The sequence below is a fragment of the Zerene cesonia genome, chromosome 16 (assembly GCF_012273895.1).
Source record: "Zerene cesonia ecotype Mississippi chromosome 16, Zerene_cesonia_1.1, whole genome shotgun sequence".
NCBI lineage: Eukaryota > Metazoa > Arthropoda > Insecta > Lepidoptera > Pieridae > Zerene > Zerene cesonia.
This window is the reverse complement of record NC_052117.1, coordinates 468,962-492,483: the sequence shown is the minus strand read 5'-3', so window position 1 is coordinate 492,483 and position 23,522 is coordinate 468,962. Positions and strand designations below refer to the sequence as shown.

General features: G+C 33.9%; 1 protein-coding gene across 3 annotated transcripts in view; it reads left to right on the top strand.

The window, feature by feature from the left end:
* Nucleotides 1–23,522, top strand: part of LOC119832862 (dopamine D2-like receptor) — a 167,186-nt gene that overhangs the window by 49,630 nt on the left and 94,034 nt on the right. For all 3 annotated transcript variants that reach the window (XM_038356660.1, XM_038356659.1, XM_038356661.1), the window contains exon 2: nt 17,296–17,848. In XM_038356660.1, coding sequence (XP_038212588.1) covers nt 17,381–17,848 — 468 coding nt within the window. In that variant the 5' untranslated portion in view covers nt 17,296–17,380. The remainder of the gene's footprint in view (nt 1–17,295; nt 17,849–23,522) is intronic.

The following is a 23,522-nucleotide window of genomic DNA, read 5'->3' as shown; positions in this document are numbered from 1 at the left end:
AGTACACACAATTCGCGGGTCTTCGCCTTGAGTTATGATTGAGGATATCGCATGCATTCAGATACCCGCATGTTGATTTAGTTATGTGTAAATAGTGAAAGCTCACAACGTAGATAATATGCGAATTGCTAATGAGAACTTTATTAACATGTGAATGGATTGTAGTAAAGTTCAGTGGCTGTTCTTAATGGCATCATCATCATCATCATCATCATCAGCCCTTCTATATTCCCACTAGGACACAGGCCACCTATGACGTTTCGACCATAAACCACCACGCTGGACAAATGCGGATTCAGATGTCACATGACGTCGAACTTTTGATTCTTAGACATGCCGGTTTCCTCACGATATTTTCCTTCACCGTTTCGTTCTTAGTGTATAGTCATTTATTGATATATTTTTTCTATATTTTTCTTTGTATATTAGCGACGGACGAACTTCATTAATTCTAAAGTAGTTTGGGTTTCAACTTCGCTACTAAAAACTTTTTGCGTGACATTTATGTAACGTCTATAAGATAGAGTGATTTGTTTTATTGAAGTTCTAAAATCAAACACGCTTTAATTTGTTTGTCGATTGTCTGCGTAGTTACAGCAAAGTTCAAGTACAAATGCTTTGGCACGGGATGGGTGGAGAGATCCTCAGCCGCCTCTCGGACTAATGCAAATAAAAATTAACCGTGGTTACAAATTCTTTTGTAGATTTGCGTTGCCCGTTTATACTTTTTTTTTTCATTCCGTTTCACGTTGGAATTCTTCTTAATGATGATGACTGGTAATTAAACAAATTAATGCTTTGTATTTTTTAATACTTAGAACCTTTTTTAATTGCAAAGTGCATAGCTTCCAGGTATAGAAATTATTTGTATTTATGGTCAGGTTTAATAGTTATAGATAAATATTATATTAGTCACTTGCATCGGCTTTGCCCGGATAAACTTGTAAGTAACGAACTTAAAAAAACAATTTTCTGATTTTTTTAATAATTACTAATGACGAAACTAATTTCTTTGAGTAGTTTTTTTCAGATGTTACGAAAATAATCAACGACTTAAATCATTTCATTACATAATTATAATGTATACCTCTCCTCTAAATAATTTCTCCTCGAATGTCTGGGTGTCTGGAAGATGCGGGGCGCAGCTAGTGATAGATCAATATGAAAAATGTAAAAAGCTGAAAAAGTACCTGGATTAAGTTTGGCTTCAAAATTCACTACAAACGGTGAACTACTACCGAATAAATACACTTTTAATATATAATCTTTCACTGTGACCTCAACGCGATGTGAGCTATTTTACCGTTATATGAGTGATTTTGGTCTTTAGCACAATACTGACCTACCTGCTTCAGCGTTACTGACTTAAGTAATTAAAAAAAAACGTGTGTGTGCGATTCACACACGATTGAAGTGAAACTTCAGTAAATCGTGGTATGTATATTTCTGTCTCATTCTTTGCCGGCTTCATTCTACACATTTTTGTATTTCTGTCTCTTACCTGTCGTTTTTCCGTTGCATCAGGTTTGAAATCACAACGATTCTAAAGAAGTTTCACTTCAAAAAAGCGTAATCGTCTCTTACATGCCGGCAACACACCCACAACTCTCCAGATTGTGTGCATGCTTATGGGTGTCGTCACTCAACGCTTACAACCCGGTGATACGCCTGTGTTTGCCCACTATTGTATAAAAAACGCACTGTTCATATGTAATCTTTATAATTAAAACCATTCAAACAAATGAAGTTCCCACAACAACAACATACATCTTTCTTCAATTCGCAGAATCTGAAAAGAAGTCGTATATATTACAACAGGTGGTTCCGAGACGATCGAGGTTCTATATCATGTTCGGCTAAGCCAAATAAATTTGAACTTTACGACAGAGGCATAGAGTTTGAAATGCAGTATTTCAGTATTACTCGGTTATAAATTTGGTTGGAAAGTTTAGACATGTTTACTGGTAGGTTGGGGCTTGGGGTAGTCGCACTGAATTACAATTTGAAAATATCGCGAAATTACTTGTTTAGTCCCAGCATTCTCTATCACAACAGCTATGATACATAGCTGGAGAAAGTTACACGAAAATGATTCAAAAACTCTAATTCAAAAACTATGCAAGGAGACTATGACTAAAGGGACATCTGTAAAACGTTACTTGTACGCTGAAAAAAATATGCAGAAATTAGAATGGAAGAAACAATGTTTATTTAACACCACATACTTTTAACGAAACTAAATAATGATACGTATTTATTAAATTATCTCTATTGTATTTATATATTATTCATGGTTGAGGAATCATATCCTTTTCCTGACCCTTCCCAGTCCTTTCCTTTATTCCTATCGCCAATCCTTTCTTAATCCCTTCCCAAAAAGTCGGCAATCCATTTGTAAAGGCGTAAGGTCTGCAATGGACCTTATGCCTCTCCAAATGTTCATGGGCGGTGGTAGCGCTTACCATCAGGCGTCCCACCAGCTCCATTGCCGACTGTAACATAAAAAAAAAAAATCATTTTGACAAAAATCTCTAAGAATTCTCAAATACTAGCGAGATTTTTGTAGATGTTTCTTCTCTAGTCTATAGACTGCTTTCCGAACCGACGGTTAATGTTTAAGCTATGTTATGACGATTCAAAAGTGCTTCCGTTAATACTGAGTTTGAGATTGAGTTTGAAAATTTTTAAATGTATCTTTGTATTGTTTTCTACCGCATCAAAATTGAAGCATTGTTTTCAACACGCTGTCAAATGAATATATCCTGAAGCACATTATAAATGTTATACTTTTATAATAATTACGATCAGAAACAATTCAGACTATATTTATTGTCTATTATCTTTGCTTCTTTCACTCCAAAATTATTGTCATTACGAAAGAGCGACATAATACAAATTTCGGTATATTCGCAGACAAGTTTATGAAGTATGTAAATGTGTACCTACTTGCAAAAACAAACACAACAAAGTTAGCACTTTGTGTGTATTTGACCCAGAATTTGTTAATAAAATCGATTGCGACCTCTAAGACGTTAAAAGTTATGTGGGTGTGTTTGGATTTCATTATAATTCTCGCTTTTGGTTGTGTCGTGTCTGTGTGTACTTAAATGATTTTATTTTTATACTAGCTGTAACCCGTAACCTCACTCGCCTGGTCATCATCATCATCATCATCATCAGCCCATACATGTTCCCACTGCTGGGACACAGGCCTCCTATGAGGGTCCAGTCCATAATCCACCACGCTGGCCAAGTGCGGGTTGGCAGATGTCACATGTCGTCGAACTTTTGATTCTCGGACATGCCGGTTTCCTCACAATGTTTTCCTTCACCGTTTTAAGCAGTGGTGATGTTATTCGCATGCGCAGATAAATTGAAAAATCAATTTATATCCTGCACGCTCGCGCGGTCTCGAACCCCGACTTATTGATTCTGAAGTCCGAGGATCTCACCACTGAGCCATCACTGCTTTTTACGCACTCGCCTGGTACCCGGGTAAAAAGTAGCCTCTGCGCTAATCCAGACTAACATAACCTACAAATTTGGTACAGAGATAGGATAGCTATCTCTGTACCATATATCATACATATACGATGAGCTTTTTCGCGTGAAAGAGCAACACTCATCCATCCATACTTACAAACTTTTGCGTTTATAATATTAGTAGGATACTATTGTCAAGAGCCCAAGCACAGTAAAGTCACACAATGTCGTCATTATTTAATAATGTTATAATTATTTTATATCAACGTAGCATGTAGGTAGAGGTAGAGTTATAATAATAATTTTTACAAGTCCTATACATAAATGTTATGGACACACCTCATAGCCGGTCAAATTTATTTTTACTACAAAATTCAGACAAACTTGGTTGTGACCGGTGCTTTTAGTTGAAGCACTCTTTGTTTGTGTGCTATAGTGATGCTACAGTGATGTTGAAAATGGTGAAAGAAATATATTAAAAAATTGTAATAAAATTGCTTTTTCACTTAAACCTCTTAATCATTCACCATCACCAGACCAACGATGACACTTTATATAAACGCATATACGACACTTCAGCAAGATAGCACTGTAATTAAAATTTTCTTTTCAAGCACGAAATGTCAAAGGTGAGAATAATTAATAACATTAAAAAAAACACATTCAGAGCGCTGTACACCCGCATAGAAGCGATGTATAGAAAAACACAACTCGGATTTCATTATTTCCTCTTTTCAGTTGAAATAAAAATGAATTTAACTCTTTCGGAATAAATATTAAACTGTTCAGTGCACTCGTAAGAGACGACATTTAATTTTGTTGCTTTACTTGCGTTTATTACATCGAATTGGCTTAGAAATTTGTCACTTTTGAAGGTATTTAAACGCGATTTATTCGTTATATTATTTATCCCGGTTCGAACACTTTACTGTGACATTGATCACGAGAGATTTGGCTTTGAAGAATATACTTTTAGAGTTCACTAAAACATGGTCACTTCACTAAAATGGTTAGTTCATGGTTAGTTCACTAAAAGTTCACTAAAGGCTAGAGGGATATGAGTACCTGTAATGACTTCCTTCTAAAGATTAAGGTTTCAACCTAATGCCTCAAAAAACAAGGTCTAATATCGCTTAATTTTTTAAGAGAAGTGGTGACTCAGTAAAGCAGCAGATTAAAAGATTTATTTGCACGTTATACGCATAATCACTCCAAACATGAAATGTATACAAAAGTTTGATATATAGGACTTCCAACCCAAATAGAGCAGTCGTAATACGGAAAATCTATACTAATATTATAAGGCTAAAGAGTTTGATTGTTTGTTTGTTTGAACGTACTAATCTCAGGAACTACTGGTCCGATTTGAAAAAAATCTTCCAGTATTAGTCAGCCCATTTATTGAGGAAGGCTATAAATGTACCGGGGCGAACCGCTAGTGTGCATATAAATTTAATAATCTATTTATTTTTTACACGCTCGTCTGTTCTCGAAACCCCTAATTTTCGATGGAAGTCCGAGACTCTAACCACTGTTTAGAGCCTCAGTGTGTTTATATAATATACAGTATATTGCGCAGAGCAAATACACGTGTTTTATACTGGGTTGTTGGCTAGTATCCATGAACACGAGTCGTCATAGACTGTTTTTATCCAATATTTATCTACCCTCATAAAGAGAGAAGACTGGCTCTTTTTAAGGCAGCTTCTAAGGTGGGATCTCCAAAAATATGTAATTGAATATAGCAATTCAGTATACACTTCCCTTTCTGGCCCTTTTTGATTCCTTTTTTTCCTTAGTTCTACATGACCAACCAACGCACAGATTATGCAAGTGTTTATGAAATATATAAATATATTAGGAATATATAGACTAATTCGTTTTATTTATTTGTATATTACCTATTTAGAAATATATTTTATGTCACATTTTTCCAAGAATATCGAGTAATATTGTACATTTGGGAACAATATTCTAACTATTGGAGGAAAACAAACTTTTATTTTATTGTTAAAGCGCTTACGGGTGTCATCAATATATACTTCGATAGTTATCAGGAAACTTAAATGCAATTCACTCGAATTCTTTCATTGGAGTAAAATTTAAATATTAAAAATATAGAGAATCACTACATACTATAATACAAAGTCGCTTTCCCTATCTCCATGTCCTTATGTCTGCTTTAATCTTTAAAATTACGCAACGGATTTTGATGGGGGTTTTTTTAATAGATAGAGTGATTCAAGAGGTTTATATGTAATAACATCTTTTAAACTATTCCGAAATAACGCGAGCAATAGCTAGTAATTTATAAAAAAACACCTCATTTACCTTACCTTAAGCGTAAGTATCTATTATATTTAATGACCCTATCAATGCAATAGACAGAAAATAGTCTACAGGAGTCGATTACATACAAACAGACAGGTGAAGCTAATAAAAGCGTATCATTAAATAAGTGATCTTATTGTCCCCGACAGTGGTATGAGAGAAAAGCAGCATCTCTTAGTATGCAAACTAATGTTTTGGGTTCAAAACTTGGCATAGTCCCAACATATTCCACGTGCTAAAGGGCTGAGGTTAGGACATTTATTAGCGTTATCTTTTTTACTTTTAATTGTCGCTAATGGCCAGTTATCCGGATAACTAGTGTAGGAAGGTTTTACTGGAATTTTTAACTATTTTATTAGTAAGTTTGTGGTGTTTGTGTGAATACGTTAGAGGGAGGTAGGGAGTATTATTATGTTAAAGGGAGTTTAGTGGGGGTAGTGTAACCAAAATATTTCATTTAAGAATAACTGCACTGTGGGCTCAGTGGTGGGGACCTCGGACTTAAAATCGACATGTCGGGGTTCGAGACCAGGCGAGCGTGCAGATAATAAATGATTTTTCAATTTATCTGCACATTATCCACATCACCACATCACAACTGCTCGAAACGATGAAGAAAAAACATTGTGAGGAGACCGGAATGTAGAACAATTAAAAAGTTCGACGACATGCGACATTTGCCAACCCGCCCCTTGGCCAGCGTGGTGGATTATGGCCTGAACCCTCATAGGAGGCCTGTGTCCCAGCAGTGAGAACATATATGGGCTGATGACTGATGATGATGACTGTACTGTTAATATCTTTTAGTTAGGTTCTTTTTTTGACAGAGTAAATGATACGTGCTTTGACATATGCAAGGATACACTTTGAAGATATATTGTAATTATTTATTGAAGTCCATAATATAATCCGTCAGGAATTATGCAAAATAAGCCTAATTGTTTGTCGTTTGAACGTTACTGCGTATTTTGTCCATACTATTTAATTAATACTAAGTAACTGTACCTCCGAGATACCACGATAACTGTTTTTGTAAGTTTATAATTTATAGGGTATTAGAATATATATATATATATATATATATATTATAGTTATTTTTTTATTTTGAAATCTAATAATGTTTAGAGCTATCAAAAACAAAAAAAGCACTAACAAACACATAATTAAAATGTTAAAACACGTCCCTTTCTACATTTACCGTGTCTGTGAAATTCTAAGTTTTACCTTGTGAATCGTGGTAAAACTTCAAAATACAGAATGTTCACAGAACTCTTCGTATTTTTACCATTTCAATTCCACTTCTATTGACTTTACGCTCCCTCCTCCCTAACTCCCGCAATACATTTACAATTCAAAACGCAGTTACAAAAAGCACTCCCGCCAAAACGTACGTAATGCGAGAACAGATTATAAATCTTTAAAAAGTCAAACAGGAACGCGCGCAGGTGACAGCCCGTGCGTACTGCCGCGTCGTACGTGTTAGTGAAATTAGAAGCGTGAACGTGCTGCGAATGCTCTCATTCTTCCTTTATATCTCGTCTTAATGGCTCTGGTAATCGACTGTATATATCCTGGGTTCAGGCTCCAGATGGAGAAAAACGTCTTAGTCGGGACGCGCTTGCGGTTGAACGGATAATGTTAATTTTGTAGACAACAAATGTAACATATTACATGTACTTATAAATTAAACACGTTCATAATATTGTATATTTAAGTTAAATAATATACGATAACTATGGGGACACAGTTGGAATTGAGACCAAGGCAGACAAGAAATTGATATTGGAAAACTGTGCGTCAAACTTTTTATCTAAGAACCCACATTTTCAGATTACCGCCTACACTGAACTTTACGCATATTCTTTTTTCTTTAAAATAATATATTTTCTCGGTAACAGATAACAGATTATCTTCAATGCATAAACATTGTGAGCTCTTAAGTTTTTTAGTGACATCCACCTCTATTTCTTTTCGGGTTCAGTTCTCAGGTTCTTAGTAATGTGCTCATCTCTCGTGATAAATGGTATATATTTGTTTTACTTCTATCGTGCAGTCGTGTACAAGCTCAACAACACGCAAACATATCATTTTGAAATTAGAACCTTTCTCGAACGTGGCTGGAAATTTTTATTCGCTATTTAAAAACAAAGAAAAGCGCGGGAATGTGGACGTTCCCTTTTGACAGAATGGAATTAAAAGTCATGCCAAGTTGAAGTAAAACTAGTTAAAGTGAGTTACGCCAGTTGCCCTTTGGTCTTTGTTTGATTTAACGTACTTTAAATAGATCTACTTCAATATTGCTATCAAATATATTATTGTGATAATTTAAAATTACTATGCAGTGGATTATTACCTTGTTACTCATTTATATAATACCTTTCAATATAATTAAACTATTAATTTATAAGCTACAGTGCAATCAAATTATTGCCTTGTGAGTTATGGTACCGACATACATATTATATTCAATCTAAAATACGTACTTCATTTAACGCTTTATTCATTCCTCCTATAATCCCGAAATATATTATTTTGTATAAGTTCTAAATAAAACCTCTTTACGTGTATGGAATAGAACACCTTTACATCCGGCCGCATATAAAAAAGAATATAACTTTGATATAAACTTTTGACAGGGCGGGAATTGACAGCCCGCCAAATTTAGCTTATATGGGTAGCGTAGTGAATTGAAATGAGTTATTTATTACTCACGTTCGACATTTCGAGTTGTGAATCTTTGAATATTTCATTCCTTTACCATTCAAGTTGCTGCAAGTTTTGTGTGATATAATTTCAGATATACATTAATTACCGCCATTGTGATCTTAAATTGTATAAAACACGAGCTCTCTAAATCAGCCCCGTATTTCCTGATATTAGCGCGTTTAAGAAACAAAGAAACTTTGTAGCTGTACCTATAGACAAAAAGAAAGAAATCTTAAAACATAAATTTCTTCCAATATCTAATAAACCTATTGTATTTGAAGCTATACAAGCGAATATAAAAAGCGTAAATCTACCTAAAACTAACACTAACAAACAAGTTATTCTAGGACATCTATTTCATTCGAGTACACAGCTTCCATCAATCAACGCTTGCTCCATATGCCGCGTTATCACTGGATGCGAATCAATTACTGAAGATTTCATCTGACACTATTTTCCCATTTAATGTGTTTATTATATTGAGGAAATAGAATTCACGCGTAGAAATTAATTGAATTTGATTTCGAAGGACTTTGTTACTCGTAAGTAAAAATCTGTATACCTTTTATGGATTAGGTTATAATAAGCTTTTTTTATTATGTATGTTAATTAGTTTAATTTTTTAGTTTTGTAGCATTGAAATGCTTTATAAATGAGAAATTTTGAAAAAAAAAATTCTCACGTTAATTAGTTGATTAATTGTACACTGTATTTTTTGTGTTTGATTTTACGAGAATATTATAAATTTAGAAATTAAAGACTTTTTGACGGATTTTAACCGCGATTTATTCGTTATATTATTAACCCTCGAGTCTCCCCGTGACCACGCTCGCTGTAAAGTGTTCGAAATCTTGATAATATATTGAATAAATAGCGTTAAAATCCGTTAAAAAGTGTTTAATTTCTAATTGTAAACTTTCAAACTGATCGTCTTTGCATGCTGTTGCCCACAGTGTTTGTTAAATTTACCGTATATTTTAATTCTTTAAATTTTATGTATTTTCAAATGTAAAAACTAATGAATTACTGATATATAATAACTTATGTACAGCAAAAACTATGTTTTTTTAAATTATGAATCCGTATAATTATGTCAAGCACTACAGTTAACACATTTCTAAAATATGCTCTTTATTTATTTTATTTTAAAAGCCTTTACTTGTTATCCCAAAAATAATGCTACCATTGCTACTATCAAGGATCTCCATTACCTATTAGTGAATTACAATAATCATAATCAAATTAAAAAGTGCACCAAACGTCACGATATATTGCACGGTAAAATGGAAACTTGCCTATTTCCACTTCGTTTCTAAGCTTCACGGCTCTTAAGATAAAGTGAATAAAATATTCAAGCAAGCATAAGCTAGAGAGAATCTTTCTGAAAATATTTAATCAGGAAATGCAAGTTAGACGCCCGCTTATATTATGGATTGCATTATTCACTGCAAATATACTTCAACTTTTTACAAAAACATGATTTTATAATATTACTAGCTCCGTATCCCGTAAGAATATCGGGATAAAAAGTTGCCTATATGTTATGCCAGTGGTCCAACTATCTACGTACCAAATTTCATTGCAATCGGTTCAGTAGTTTTTGCGTGAAAGAGCAACAAACGCACACACATCCTTACAAACTTTCGCATTTATAATATTAGTAGGATATGAGATTCTATTGCATGAAATTGATACAAACTCCGTGAACTATGTACTCGTAATGTTATTTAATCATCATTACCTATTTTTCCATAATATACTCAATTTACAACACAAAAACGCTGCAATGTTATAATAAATTCAAAAAAAATTGTCATGCTAAATAAATTGGTTGAAAAAAATAACATCTTATAGTTTTTTTTATGTAAGATCGGGCAAAGGAGCTGGTGATTCGCCTGTACGTATGCTATCGCTATCGCGTATGAATAGGGTCTGTACGCTATTATAAATGCGAAAATTTGTGAGGATGTGTGTATGTTTGTTACTCTTTCACGCAAAAACTACTGAACGGATTGCAATGAAATTCGGTACGTAGATAGCTGGACATATAAAATAACACTTAGGCAACGGTTTATCCCGATATTCCTGTATCCCATCGACTTATGCGGGTGAAACCTAGTTAATAACGCGTAAAAGCAAAATCCAGATTTTTTTTAAAGCCAAAATTATTTAGATATTAGTAGAATATTCCATTTATATGAATCGAGTCCATTGTGAATATATTTACAGCCAAAATAAGCCACGTGAGGAGCTCGAGACTTTTACATGCAATTAAGTCGATTAATTTAATTTACTAACGTACAGTAAAGATGCACAAGAACTTGAAAGTGAATAAATTTGAAATGATGACATTTGCTACTCTGAAGTCACAATATTTAATTATAATTAGTTAAAATGAATAAAATTTTTCACAATTCTATATTGACTATAGTATGTGCAGTTTGAATAATCAATTATATATTGAAGTTTTAGATGCTTTGAAGAATTATTTCTTCATTTTTTTAACTTCTAAAAAATAGTAACTTAATTATAAAAACAATCTAACTTACAGAGTTAATCCGAATGCAATTTTTTCTACTTATCAAAAACCCTCTACAGTAGAGCAGCAGAACTGGTCTTAAGCTACCTTTGGAATTATTGTTTGCGACTTATTTCCACTTACACTACTATAATGACAATCATAAGATCCAAAACACATATAAATAATTGATCCAACTTCAAACCCTCTTCACCCCACGCATCCCTAAGGACATTTATTTCCATCCACTAAAAGTTTTAATACGAACTGGCGAAACACGCAAAATGCTCAACGGATAATGAAAAACATTCTGACACAAGATAAAAATCCTAAACGACTTCCACCTGAGTGTGCCCCGAAACACTCCTGCATTCTCCCGGATTACTGGAAGGGGAATCTAATTACAGTCGTATTCTAAATGGGGCTATCAAAAAACCGTTAAGTTGAGGGCTTGTTTATTCTCCGGATGTATTTATGGCTCCATTTTTTGTATTTCACGAAGGAAATGTTTCGACGTTAAAAATCATTAATATTTTAAATTGGTGATAAGTCAATGTAATGTACAATAACTGCTCTATCTTTGGCGTTTTATTAATGCTTTTTATGTAAATTTATAATTAAATGAATGTTACATATCACTTATTCCTCGAGAGAGTTGATGGAAAAAGGTGTTTATTATTTTGGATAATATTTTGGTTTTGTTTTGTACAAAGAGACCAAACATTCGCTTCGGCACCAATTGGGCCAGCTCGCGGCGGGGAAGTACCACACCCCCACAGGAAACCGGCGTGAAATGGAATACTGCTGTGTTTCGTTCGGTGAGTGGGGGATCCAGAGGTCCATATCCTTTTCCTTACCCTTCTCAGTCCTTTCCTTTATTCCTCTCGTCAATCTTTTCTTCATCCCTTTCTAATTTTAAGTCGGCAATCCATTTGTAGAGGCGTAAGGTCTGCAATCGACCTTACGCCTCTCCTAATGTTCATGGGCGGTGGTGGTAGCGCTTACCACCAACGACTCACCAGCTCCATTTCAGACGGTGAAATAAAAAATACCAATCAATTCCACATTCAACCTATATAGCTGAAATTATGGTTGATGCATACACACTACACTTTTTTACATATACTATTTTATATAATAGGACTTTAAAGTATAAAGAAACAATTAAATTTAAACTCCCTCCAACGACAGATATAAATGGCCGACTGCAAAAACTCCTTCAAACTTTACACCAAGCATTTCTTGCCAATTTAACGGTAACTTTGGATTTTTTTGTTAAAAAACTTTACCGAGTTTACAGGGAATTAATTGCTTGTCTGTTGAAGACTGCGTTCGGACTGGCTTACTGCCAATTGGCCTGCTTATTTATAAGTATAATTTAACAGGAAGGTAAATTACAGCTTCATTTATAGGTGTGACGATGATTGTTATGATGTAAGGTACTATATGGACTACTATAATGTTCAGAAGGTTTATAATTTTTAAGAAAGGCTACATAGTTATTTTACTGATATTGCCAACTTCTAACCTTTTTTGCACATGATGCCGTTTATGATCCGCAAGGTATAGGTTAGGCCACTTTATTAGTAAAAATTAAATTTTATTCAATTTGATTTAATTCAAAATAAATACGAACAAACATATTTAGCACACATTAAAATACCGTTTTAATAACTAGGACGTTAATTAATCCATTATAACGTAACCCTATATTATAACCCTATATAAGGATAAGATATATACAAGGACTCCCCACGGTAATAGTTAATGGAACAAAAATACATTCATTAAAGTTCCCAGAGTTCCCGATAAAAGCTATCAAGGACCAGATTGTTGGAAAATTCAAGTTATACAGCAAACAAATGATATCGGTGTTTACTATTAGCTCAATAGATTTGAGACGCGTGTTACAATGAGTCTACAAAGAGTCTATGGTACGCATAGACTACGACTTTTGAATTAAGATTATCTGGTTAAATGTTTTAGACTACGTGGTTAATTTTTTTGTATTTGCAAATATCCCATACTTAATGAATATTACATTCATTAACAGTATTAAACTTTAAGAGTAATACAAGCAGCATCTTAGAATAAACTGGAATAACAGTCCATGAGGACGAAAAAATAATATCGAAAATATTTCTAGGTAGTGCTTATCATAGTTGTAACTGTTGGGGGAATGATTTCCCGACAGAACATTTTGGTTACTGATATTACATATACTAAACCAACTAACCTAAGTTTATTGTTTATTTAGCTTCTAAGTAAATAATAGTTTGTAGAGTTAAACAAAAATGCATCGCCTTGAAATCGTCAGAACTGGACTATATTTAAATCGGGCCATACGGTACGCAGCAACTAATAAATAAATAAAAAAAATCATAATAATCTCATTATGACATTGATGACTCCTTTTTTGTGAAGTTGGTTGGAAAAAAGTAATAAAAATAATCTATCTGCTAACATAATTCTTGAGCGACCAAGACAGTAACATATTTTTATTGAATATGAGTTTAATATTATAAGTTATTGGCTGCTATAAGATTTTACATTTTACTCTAAAAGCGTTAAATTTTAACATTATCAACAAAATAATTGTTGATTTAATTTAGGCGAATGGATGGAGAAGCCTAGTGTAGAAACAAAACATCTATTCTTATTTAATCAACACGAAATTCTCAATATAATATGCATTTATGTATGTAACTCAACACACGGGATACACACGGAACCCTCTAACAGATTTTTATGAAGCATGCCAGCAATATAAATACAAGCTTTTTTGCTCATAGTTTTGAAGCAGTAGAAACATCAGCGCATGGTTAGTAAAAAAATACAGTAATGGTAGGAGCAGCTATCCACCAAACTCCAGTATCATTTCTACTCAAATCTAGGCCTCACGTACACTTGTGAGGCAATTAGTCTGAATTTCATACTTCAACACATGCGATCGAACGCTGATGGCCGTAATCGAGTTTATTCGATATTATTCCCAAACCAACCGAATATCTGAATGATCTCAAAATTGGCTATTAATACTGATGATTGATCTTTGATATAATAACGTGGCCTTGTAATGCTCCATTGATAAGTGGTTTCTGAAGAGCATGTTTTGTAATGACCGAAATATGTTATAGTTATTCTAACAGATTTTTATAACAATAATTGCAACGAACGTTATTTCATTTCGCTTAAAGGTAAATAGACAGCTTTTTTAGCTTACAATAAATCGTTTGATCATCCACTTTCTCTGATGGTAACCGATAAACCAGGCAAAGATGAAGTGAATCTTCATCACTTTCAGACAACTCAATAGTACTTTCAGACTGCTCAATAGTTAAGCAAAAGTTCTCAACCGTTGAGCTGTCTGAAAATATCAAAACCGTATATTTATATCCCTGAAATTTTTCAACTTCTAAAAAAAAACAAACAAGTTTTATCTCTACAATATAAAGTTTTTCAATAAAACATCACCCGGAACAAAGCGTCCCCAAATCGTATTCCCCAGAGAGAGGCCCAAACATTACTCATAAGTCAGGAATATTACCACAGTTATAGGCCATAACTTCTTAAAACCGAGAAAAGCATTGTCAGCGTCAAATCCATCAAACACCGAATGGGGGGGTATTACCATAATGTCATTTATCATTCCCAAACTCGGAACCTTGATTTGCATAATGGCTGCCATAGTTCAGATATCGATTGTATTCCGATTGACTTTTCATCGAATACTCTGGATATTTCTAGAGTTTTATAATAGGCACCAATTCATTATCGAGCAATTGTTTGCACAATCGTCACTTGAATAAACGTCTTTAAATCTTAACATTATAACACTTCGTCGTAAAACTTATAATTATTGGTTTTATATGCTTCCCAATTTCTCAAATTAATTATAGTCCTTATATAGGAAAATACAAACTACGAACACATATAACGTATATAATAGTTCATCGTACAACTGATCAAATTACAAGAGTTCAGATATTGTCAATTTTCAATTAAATCCGATTCATTACCGTCACGTCTCTGTTAAAACGTCTGCGCTAACAACAATTAAATTCAGCACGCATTTTCTGACAACGTTATGTCAACTCTAAAAACATACGTACAATTGAGGAACTTTATATATACTCGCAATAAACAAAGAACATGAGGAAGTCTATTTGTACCGGTCCTAACTTGCCGAAAACAAAAACTCAAACGCAAAATTTCATTCCACGCAATATTATACATGTACATAACGTAACAAAGGATTTCAAATTAACGCCTGTCAGTAATAGTAAAGTCTTAAGAAGTTTAATTTGCACTAATTAAAAAGGCGTCAGCTCGTCAATTAAGTAAAAACTGCCAATTTTCCAAGCGTGAACCATTAAGGTAATTAATTGGCAATTATAACATCATTCTGCCCGTGATCAAAGTCATGAGGCTTATGGCACTTTTCATCAATCACTTTAACGACAGATCACTGTGCTTCCGCGTTACGTATAATACAAAATATTGTAACAATCAATGTGTGACTAAAATAAAATAATTGGTTTGCTACATTTTATCCCTACCGCCTACACTCTTTCTAAGAGTCTTGCAGCAGTAAAGTGAAGGAAACATCGACTTATGCTCTATTAATTATTAACAATGTCTTGAATTCAATACCTAGTTATGTATTAGAAACATAGTAGATTCAGCACATAAAAAAAACAATTGTAGAATCTTCTCCAAAATCTACACACAGACAGACGATTCTGCATTTTAATCAATATTCTCTATCTTTTAAATGCATGTACAATAAATTATTCTACTGGAAATATGTAAAAATAATGGTAATTCGTGCCAACTCATGCTAGATTTGATATATTTTATTGCTCAATAGAAATCGTTACTATGCGATAAGAAACCTGCAAAGGAAAGGTAAGGAAAACGGTGTATAAATATACAAAATATCAATAACTGTTCCGCGGATATCTTGTTCCATATTCCTTGGACCGCCTATTCGTTTTACTTTTCCCCTCTCACACTAACTCCTGGAATCTGTGCTTCGTACGTCTATGGGAGTCGCGCATACTCTTCATCAGGCAATGCATCTGCTCGTTTATCTTCTATACGTAAAAAAGCTATAAGGTTCCATTAACGTTGTTTCAGGTTACAAAAAAACAATGCCCATAAACTAAACCATTATCCTATCATACAACCATTTCTCTAACCCCAAAGACGCCTGACCAGCGGACCCCAGAGAGCATCCTAGTGGACAAATCCAATTAATATGATTCCGACAAGCCATCAATTTTATTTCAGCAACCACCTGTCGAATGGATGACATTTCCATCTCCAAGACATTAATCATTCCTCATGATGTACGTACGTCCATCTTCGACTTTGCAACGTCAATTTAAAATGATTGATATTATACTATACAATGGGTTTTATGGGAAAATGTAAAATATATACTATTTTTGTGTATTGTCGTATTGTTTCTTGTATAATAAATTCACTATAAAAATGCAGCCGTAGCTTTATTTATAGTAAGTAATATAGTTAAGAAGCAACGAATGCCTTTGAAATTTAATTTCTTTGATTTTTTTTATTTAATCAGTCACAAAATGAAAAATATAGTTTAAGAAGCTATATAAGTTGCTATATCTATGTTATTTCAAGTCGTTTTCTTAATCGCAATATAATAATTATCATTTCATTGTAAGGTTTAATAATTCGAAGGTAAATGTTATTAATATGAAATCACATTTACTGTAATAATATTAATTTCGGCATGTTTTGTTACATAAATACAATAAAGATATCCCATTTTCTCCGAATACACAATAATTCGCCTCATGACGTATGTTTTCATTGTATTTCTTTAATAGAATATCCACACAACTTTGGTAAGAATATTTCTTATCCCAAAATGACTAGATACCAATGTTTCATTTTTATAATTAAGAAATGTTATTGAATATAGCAGATTATCATAGAATAATGAGAGTAAATCATATAATGCATTAAGTTTTCTTAACTTATAACAGGTGAGGCTTATCTTTAAAGGGTTCTCAATTCGACTGTATTAGTTTCAATTTTCATCTGTGATTTGATGATTCTTCTCCATCTGGAAGCTGGAGCGAAATTTTGTAACAGTTCTTTAACATATTATAATTATTCAAATAATAAACACAAATATATTTCAATCTATATTAAACCAAGATAACACCAATATTGAAATCACAACAGAACTAACTAACTCATTTCTTATTTTTTTCTTACAGGTAATTCAATGACTGACAGGCGCCAATAAGAGTTATGGACACACCACGATACAATTACAATGCCAACATAACATAATGTGAAGAGATGACTTCCACTCCTCTCACAACAAGCCCGTACCTTTACCCTTCGAAGCGACCTCCTGACACCGAAAAAATAGATACCAAATACCATGCTAACAAGACAAAACATCCGAGCGAGCTTATGATGCTGGTAGACGACTTTAGCGATTATTTCTATGGCAATACGAGTCACGAGTTCAGCGGGCACAATGAAACTCTAGAGATCCTGAACGATGTATATTCCAATTGCACTTTCAATGGGACGTTTAATATCTCGTGTTTCGGCAAAGTCGATGTGGTCCCGCAGTATAATTTGTGGGCGTTATTGCTTCTGATTTTTCCATTCTTCACGTTGTTCGGGAATGTGTTGGTTATAATGAGTGTGGTTCGCGAACGAACGCTGCAAACTGTGACGAATTATTTCATTGTGAGCCTGGCGGTAGCTGACCTCTTGGTGGCAGTCGTGGTGATGCCGTTCGGAGTTTATTATTTGGTAAGTGTTATGTCTAATCAGATTCTGTTATTTTAGCTATACTTTGTGCAGTACGGACTTGTAATATTCGAGTGGAAATTGTCATTGAATCAAATAATTATTCTGTAATAAAAAATGAAATGCCTTCAAATTGTTAACTAGACAAACTAGAACTTAACTTGAAAAATAAAAATTAAATGAGACATGGTTAGCGCCAGCTTTCTTATAAAAGAAAAATGGTATAGATCGGGTGACCCAGTAAAAACTTATGTAGAACAATAACAAATAAATATCAGCCGAATCGATTATCTCCTCCTTTTTTGAATTCAGTTGAAAAATATAATGAAAATTCGTACGTCGATTATAGGAGTCTTGCTACCGAACTAGGCTTATTTTATGATTATTACCGTCATTTAAACGGTAATCCAACTATTGCCTTATATTCTAAACCATAGCTTTACCATAGATATATAATACACTTTCCCAAATCAAACACAGGCCGCGTTTCGTGTCATTACATCCCGTCAAAGGCGAAATTAGATCTAAGGGTATTTTTCTTTTGTCCATACGACCTGAAAGGTTCGAGTGTTTATCGCAAAGGGCTCTCGAGGCCTGAGAACTTTTGCCCTCAACTCTTTAGTAATACCGCTAATGATTGATTTATTAGCCATTTAAACGGATAATTACCTGTTTAAGCGGTCAATCTATTTTCCAGGAAGACTCTTTGATTGTAAATCTATAAGGAGCAATTTAAGCTGAAGTATTTAACACTGGCATATATTATAAAAAAGTAATAAGTATATATTACAGTACTAGCTTTCACGCGTGACGTAGTTTTATTAAAAAGTAGTCCATTTTTGTTTTGTTTGGACAACCCTGCACAACAAATAGTCCTTTACTTTGCCCGACACGCCATCTTATAGTAAGCGCTTAATGGCGCTAATATAACAGTATTATAATGGTGATATCTTCTAAAGTTATCTATCTAAATTACTCAGATTAAATGACTGAGAACATTATGTAGCGACAAATGTACTATGGCTTGATGTTTAGGATATAGGGTTGTGTGTATATATCTTTTATATATCCTAATCAAGTCACCTATTTTAACATGATATAAAATAATATGCACAATACACTCGTTTTCTCCCATAATTGACATACTTCACTTGCTCTTAAGGTTATTGAATGAATAAATTAACGTGAAATTTTTCGTCTTGCAATATCAAGTTAAAAAGCGCAAACACAAGAACACTAAAAGTAACTTCTTTGCAATGTAAATGTGTTCAAATCGCTCAGAATATTAAAGCTATAAAGAATTCACCGAGCATTTTGAAATATGAAATATAGTGGGAACGTGACACGCTATAATTTACTCCATCACTATCTTCACGATTTAAAAGCGTTTGAGAAATATGTATGGTTCTTCTAAAGACAATTTACTTGGATTATCTGTATATATAACATTGAGTGGTCGTTTATTGGGCTGAAATGTGAGTGTACAATATAAATGAAAGTATATACACAGTATTTTCTTGTATTTGATTTTACGTCAGTATTATACATTTAGAAATTAAAAAGTTTTTAACGGATTTTAAACGCGATTTATTCATTATATTACTAACCCGACGTTTCGAACACTTTACAGCGAGCGTAGTCACGGGGAGACTGAGATGTTCGACATCGTTTATAAATGCCTTTTCTCACTAAAATGCTTACTCATCGACTTATGGAATTTCGTCATGGATGTAAGATAACGCGTGGGCGGAGTTGCAAACAAACTATTTTCTGTAACGGATAAACCCGGGCTGAAGTAGAGTATAATTAGGTATAAGGCTTCACTAAAGCTATTCAGCAGGTGTGCCTTTAATTGACTGATTCACTATATTGGTAGAAGTAAGCGATCAAAGTTAGTTTCCCATACATTTCCTTTAGCTTCTTCTAGGTCCCTTCTAGGTTTATAGATGCGTAACTCTGTCTGTTTCATCGTGACGCCTAAACTGCTGAACCTATTTGAATAAAATTAGGTACAGAAAGAGTTTGAGACTCGACTCAGGATAGATTTATTTAAAACTCGCAGCTACGGAAACTGCGTGGGGAAAACCTCAAGGCTAAGCATGTTTTCCTTTTCAGGCGAAGCCGCGGCCGGCCAGTTAGAACATAACTGTAATGTAATGCTAAACAAATGCGCCCAACACCAACCCCGAACCATTCTCATAAATGGCTGATCCATAGCTAAAACACCGGTATATATCAAGTTTGAATTTTACGACCGTAGAAAATGTTTATTCTCAAGAGATCTTAAAGTAATCTTTCCTATATTTTGGCTCGCCGCCAAGTTTTCCATTTCTTTCAGCGGCAGATGCTCACCAGGTGGCTGATCGTCCCTTTTCCTGGGACCATTTGAGAGATCAATGGCCCTAAAAATTGGTTTTGATTGTACTTTTATACGCTCGTTTTTGTGTCTTACAGCGTTATTATATGAGATTTCAATGTTTCTTATTTGTGTTTATTTGTTATTTGGTACATGACACAGGTTGGGTACTGAAGTAAATTGATATTTACTTACTTAAACATACCATAATGTGGTTTTTGTGACTGTTACTCAACTATACTACTCATGATGTATGAAACTTGTTCTAGATCAACGAGGAGTATTTATATTTAATCATCATCGTCACCATCATCATTAGCTCATATATTCCCAATGCAGGGACTCGGACTTCCTAAGGATTCACATGCCGATTTGCTCACGATATTTTCCTTTTTCTGATGATAATGATTGAGAAATCGATATATATCTTGCACGCTCGTCCGGTCTCAAACCCCAAATTTTCGTCCAAGGCCAAGATCCTAACCACTGAGCCACCACTGCTTAAATTCATTATATTTTCTTTAAATTTTTCTAACACTACTATCCATTTGCGTATCATTACACAATTTGACGAAGGCCGTATAATTTTGATGGATGGTGATTAAGTGCTTTGCTAACAAGAAAGTCAAATTAAAATAAAAGTAAGGTAATTTTTCGCGATTAAATGAAATATAATGTTCTGGAACTCGATATTAAACATGTTATTTATTAGCAGTGTCATATCTTTAGTGTTTTTATTAATCCTATATAACATCCTATTATATCCTACTAATATTATAAATGCGAAAATTTGTAAGGAATATCCTTACAAATTTTGTGTGTTTGTTGCTCTTTCACGCAGACTACTGAACCGATTGCAATGAAATTTGATACGTAGACAGCTCGATAACTGGAATAGCATATAGGCAAATTTCTATCCTGCTATTCCTATGGGATACGAACTTACGCGGGTAAAACCGCGGGGCGCAGCTAGTGTGATATATTTTTACATTTCAAAGATATACGAGTATGCAGAATAGAACTCATTTTGATTTTGATATATTCTTCTATTTATTATTCACATTATTTTCTACGAGAAAAATCACTGAGAGACTCTGGGAGGAAAAGTTGCACATCAGATTCTTAAGTGGGACCAAATTTACAATCAAACACAAAAAGGAATCAAGTCAATCGGATAAAAACACACGGAATTAATGAGTTACTAAAGCATAAAAAATACAGTCGAATGAAAAAAATGATCCTCGTTTGTAGGAACACTGGTTAAAAATCAATAAAAATCGTGTTACATTTGAAATGATAAGAACACTAGAGAAAATTGAGATCATGTGCTATCGAGTTATTTAAAAAAAATATAAAACTCGTAAGTCAAACCTCAACTGTAGAAAGCAAAAAATAACATATACATCACGTTATTTTTTCTACAGATTAAGTATGACTAACGAGTTGGTGTGAGAGATATATAAAAGAGTACAGCTCTATTAGCCAATAAGTAATCGAATATACCGTATAAGAAAGTTTGTCCCGTGTAGTAAGTAGTGGGGTATGGGGCAGATGATGTACATCAATTTCACTGATCGATTTTCTTTACGGACAAGTAGGTGATCAGCCTTCTGTGTCCTGCCAGACCGAGACATTTTTTTTTTTTGTGCGTCCCCACCGGGAATTGAACCCAGGACCCCTCGGTTCTACGCTCGCGTTAACCACTGTACCAAGGAGGCGGTCACCGTTTAAAAAACGTCGATTAATTAAGAAACTTTGTTGACAAATTGTGAAAACACGCAAAAATTGGCAGTATTACCCATAAAAATCCGCGCCGCCAAAATGAGCAATAAAATTGTTGGCCGTATACAATTTTTGTATTGACTTCCACGCGTGGAGGGTTTTACAACCGCCAAAGGCCCGATACAAGGAAGAATCGTAAACTTTTAATAGACACATCAATTTCCAGACACCATAAAATATTTCTAATAAAAATATATTTGTCGAATTCTCGGGCCTTTGAAGTCGTTTTTCCCGCGGTTTTCGTATTGAAAAATATAAATGTTTTTTATTCAACATTTACATTTGCCGATGCTGAGTGATTCACGAGTTCCTCGTATTTGCTTGTTTTTTCTTTTTTTGCTTCGAGTAATAATCAACCGACGTAAAAAAGGAAAGGTTTTAAATGTTTTTCGTTTGTTACCTGTTTCTAGCTGAAAACAATAATTTTATTACCGCTTGTCTACTAATTTGCGGATAGCGTGTTCCATTAAACTAGGTCATCATTTTATACAAATTACGAATAAATAAAGAGATTATCATTCTTTTTATAATATCACTTTCCTTACACTCAAAACGTTTCAACCAGAACCAGATAGCTGTTAGCCCTTGGCATATAGTCTACTAGCTGCGCCCCGCGGTTTCACTCGCGTAAATCCGTATCCCGTAAGATTATCGGGATAAAAAGTTGCCTATAAGTTTTTCCAGTTGTCCAGCTGTCTAGGTACCAATTTACATTGCAATCGGTTTTGTAGTTTTTGCGTGAAAGAGCAACAAACACACACACATTCTTACAAACTTTCGCATTTATAATATTAGTAGGATGTCATTCTGTGAGAATGCAGCCTTGTAATGGCAAAATAAATTTTGAAATCGGTCCAACAGGTTTTGTGTGAAAACATTACATACTTACATTCAAATTATTCCTCCTTATAATATTAGTATAGATTGAAACACGCAAATATATCCTCATTATTATGGTGTTAGTAGGTATGTATAAGTTAAATAGAAACTATAACTACATATTCAAGAAAAAAGTCTTGGTCTTTATATTCGTACATATGTATTTCATTTCAATACGATTAAGTATTGTATAAAACTAGCTGTTGCCGGCAGCTTCGCTCGCGTTGTTAAGATAAATTTTCATGGTACAAATTCTAAATACTTTCTCAGCGGATGCCTACATCCTAGTAGCTATCTGCATGTCAAATTTCAGCCCGATCGGTCCAATAGTTTGTGCTATACGTTGATAGATCAGATAGTCAGCCACTTTTGAGTGTTACATACAATTTAAAATTGCTAAAACCTACAGCTTTTCATACAAAATTCAAAATAATCCATACAAATAGCAAGCATGTTAAGTTGGATTGCAAAAATTTTATACGCGATTCAAGTTAATGGGCATATTTTGGCCAGCTGTTTTGGGAATATTAATTTATTGGGGTCGAAACGCGGTCTGAAATATAGCTGCCAGTGGTGTGTTTAATCGACGTTATTTTAAACCACATGTTAGGGTTGGGAGTGAATTTACTATAATTTCTTTTGTTTCAGCCCTTGTTAATG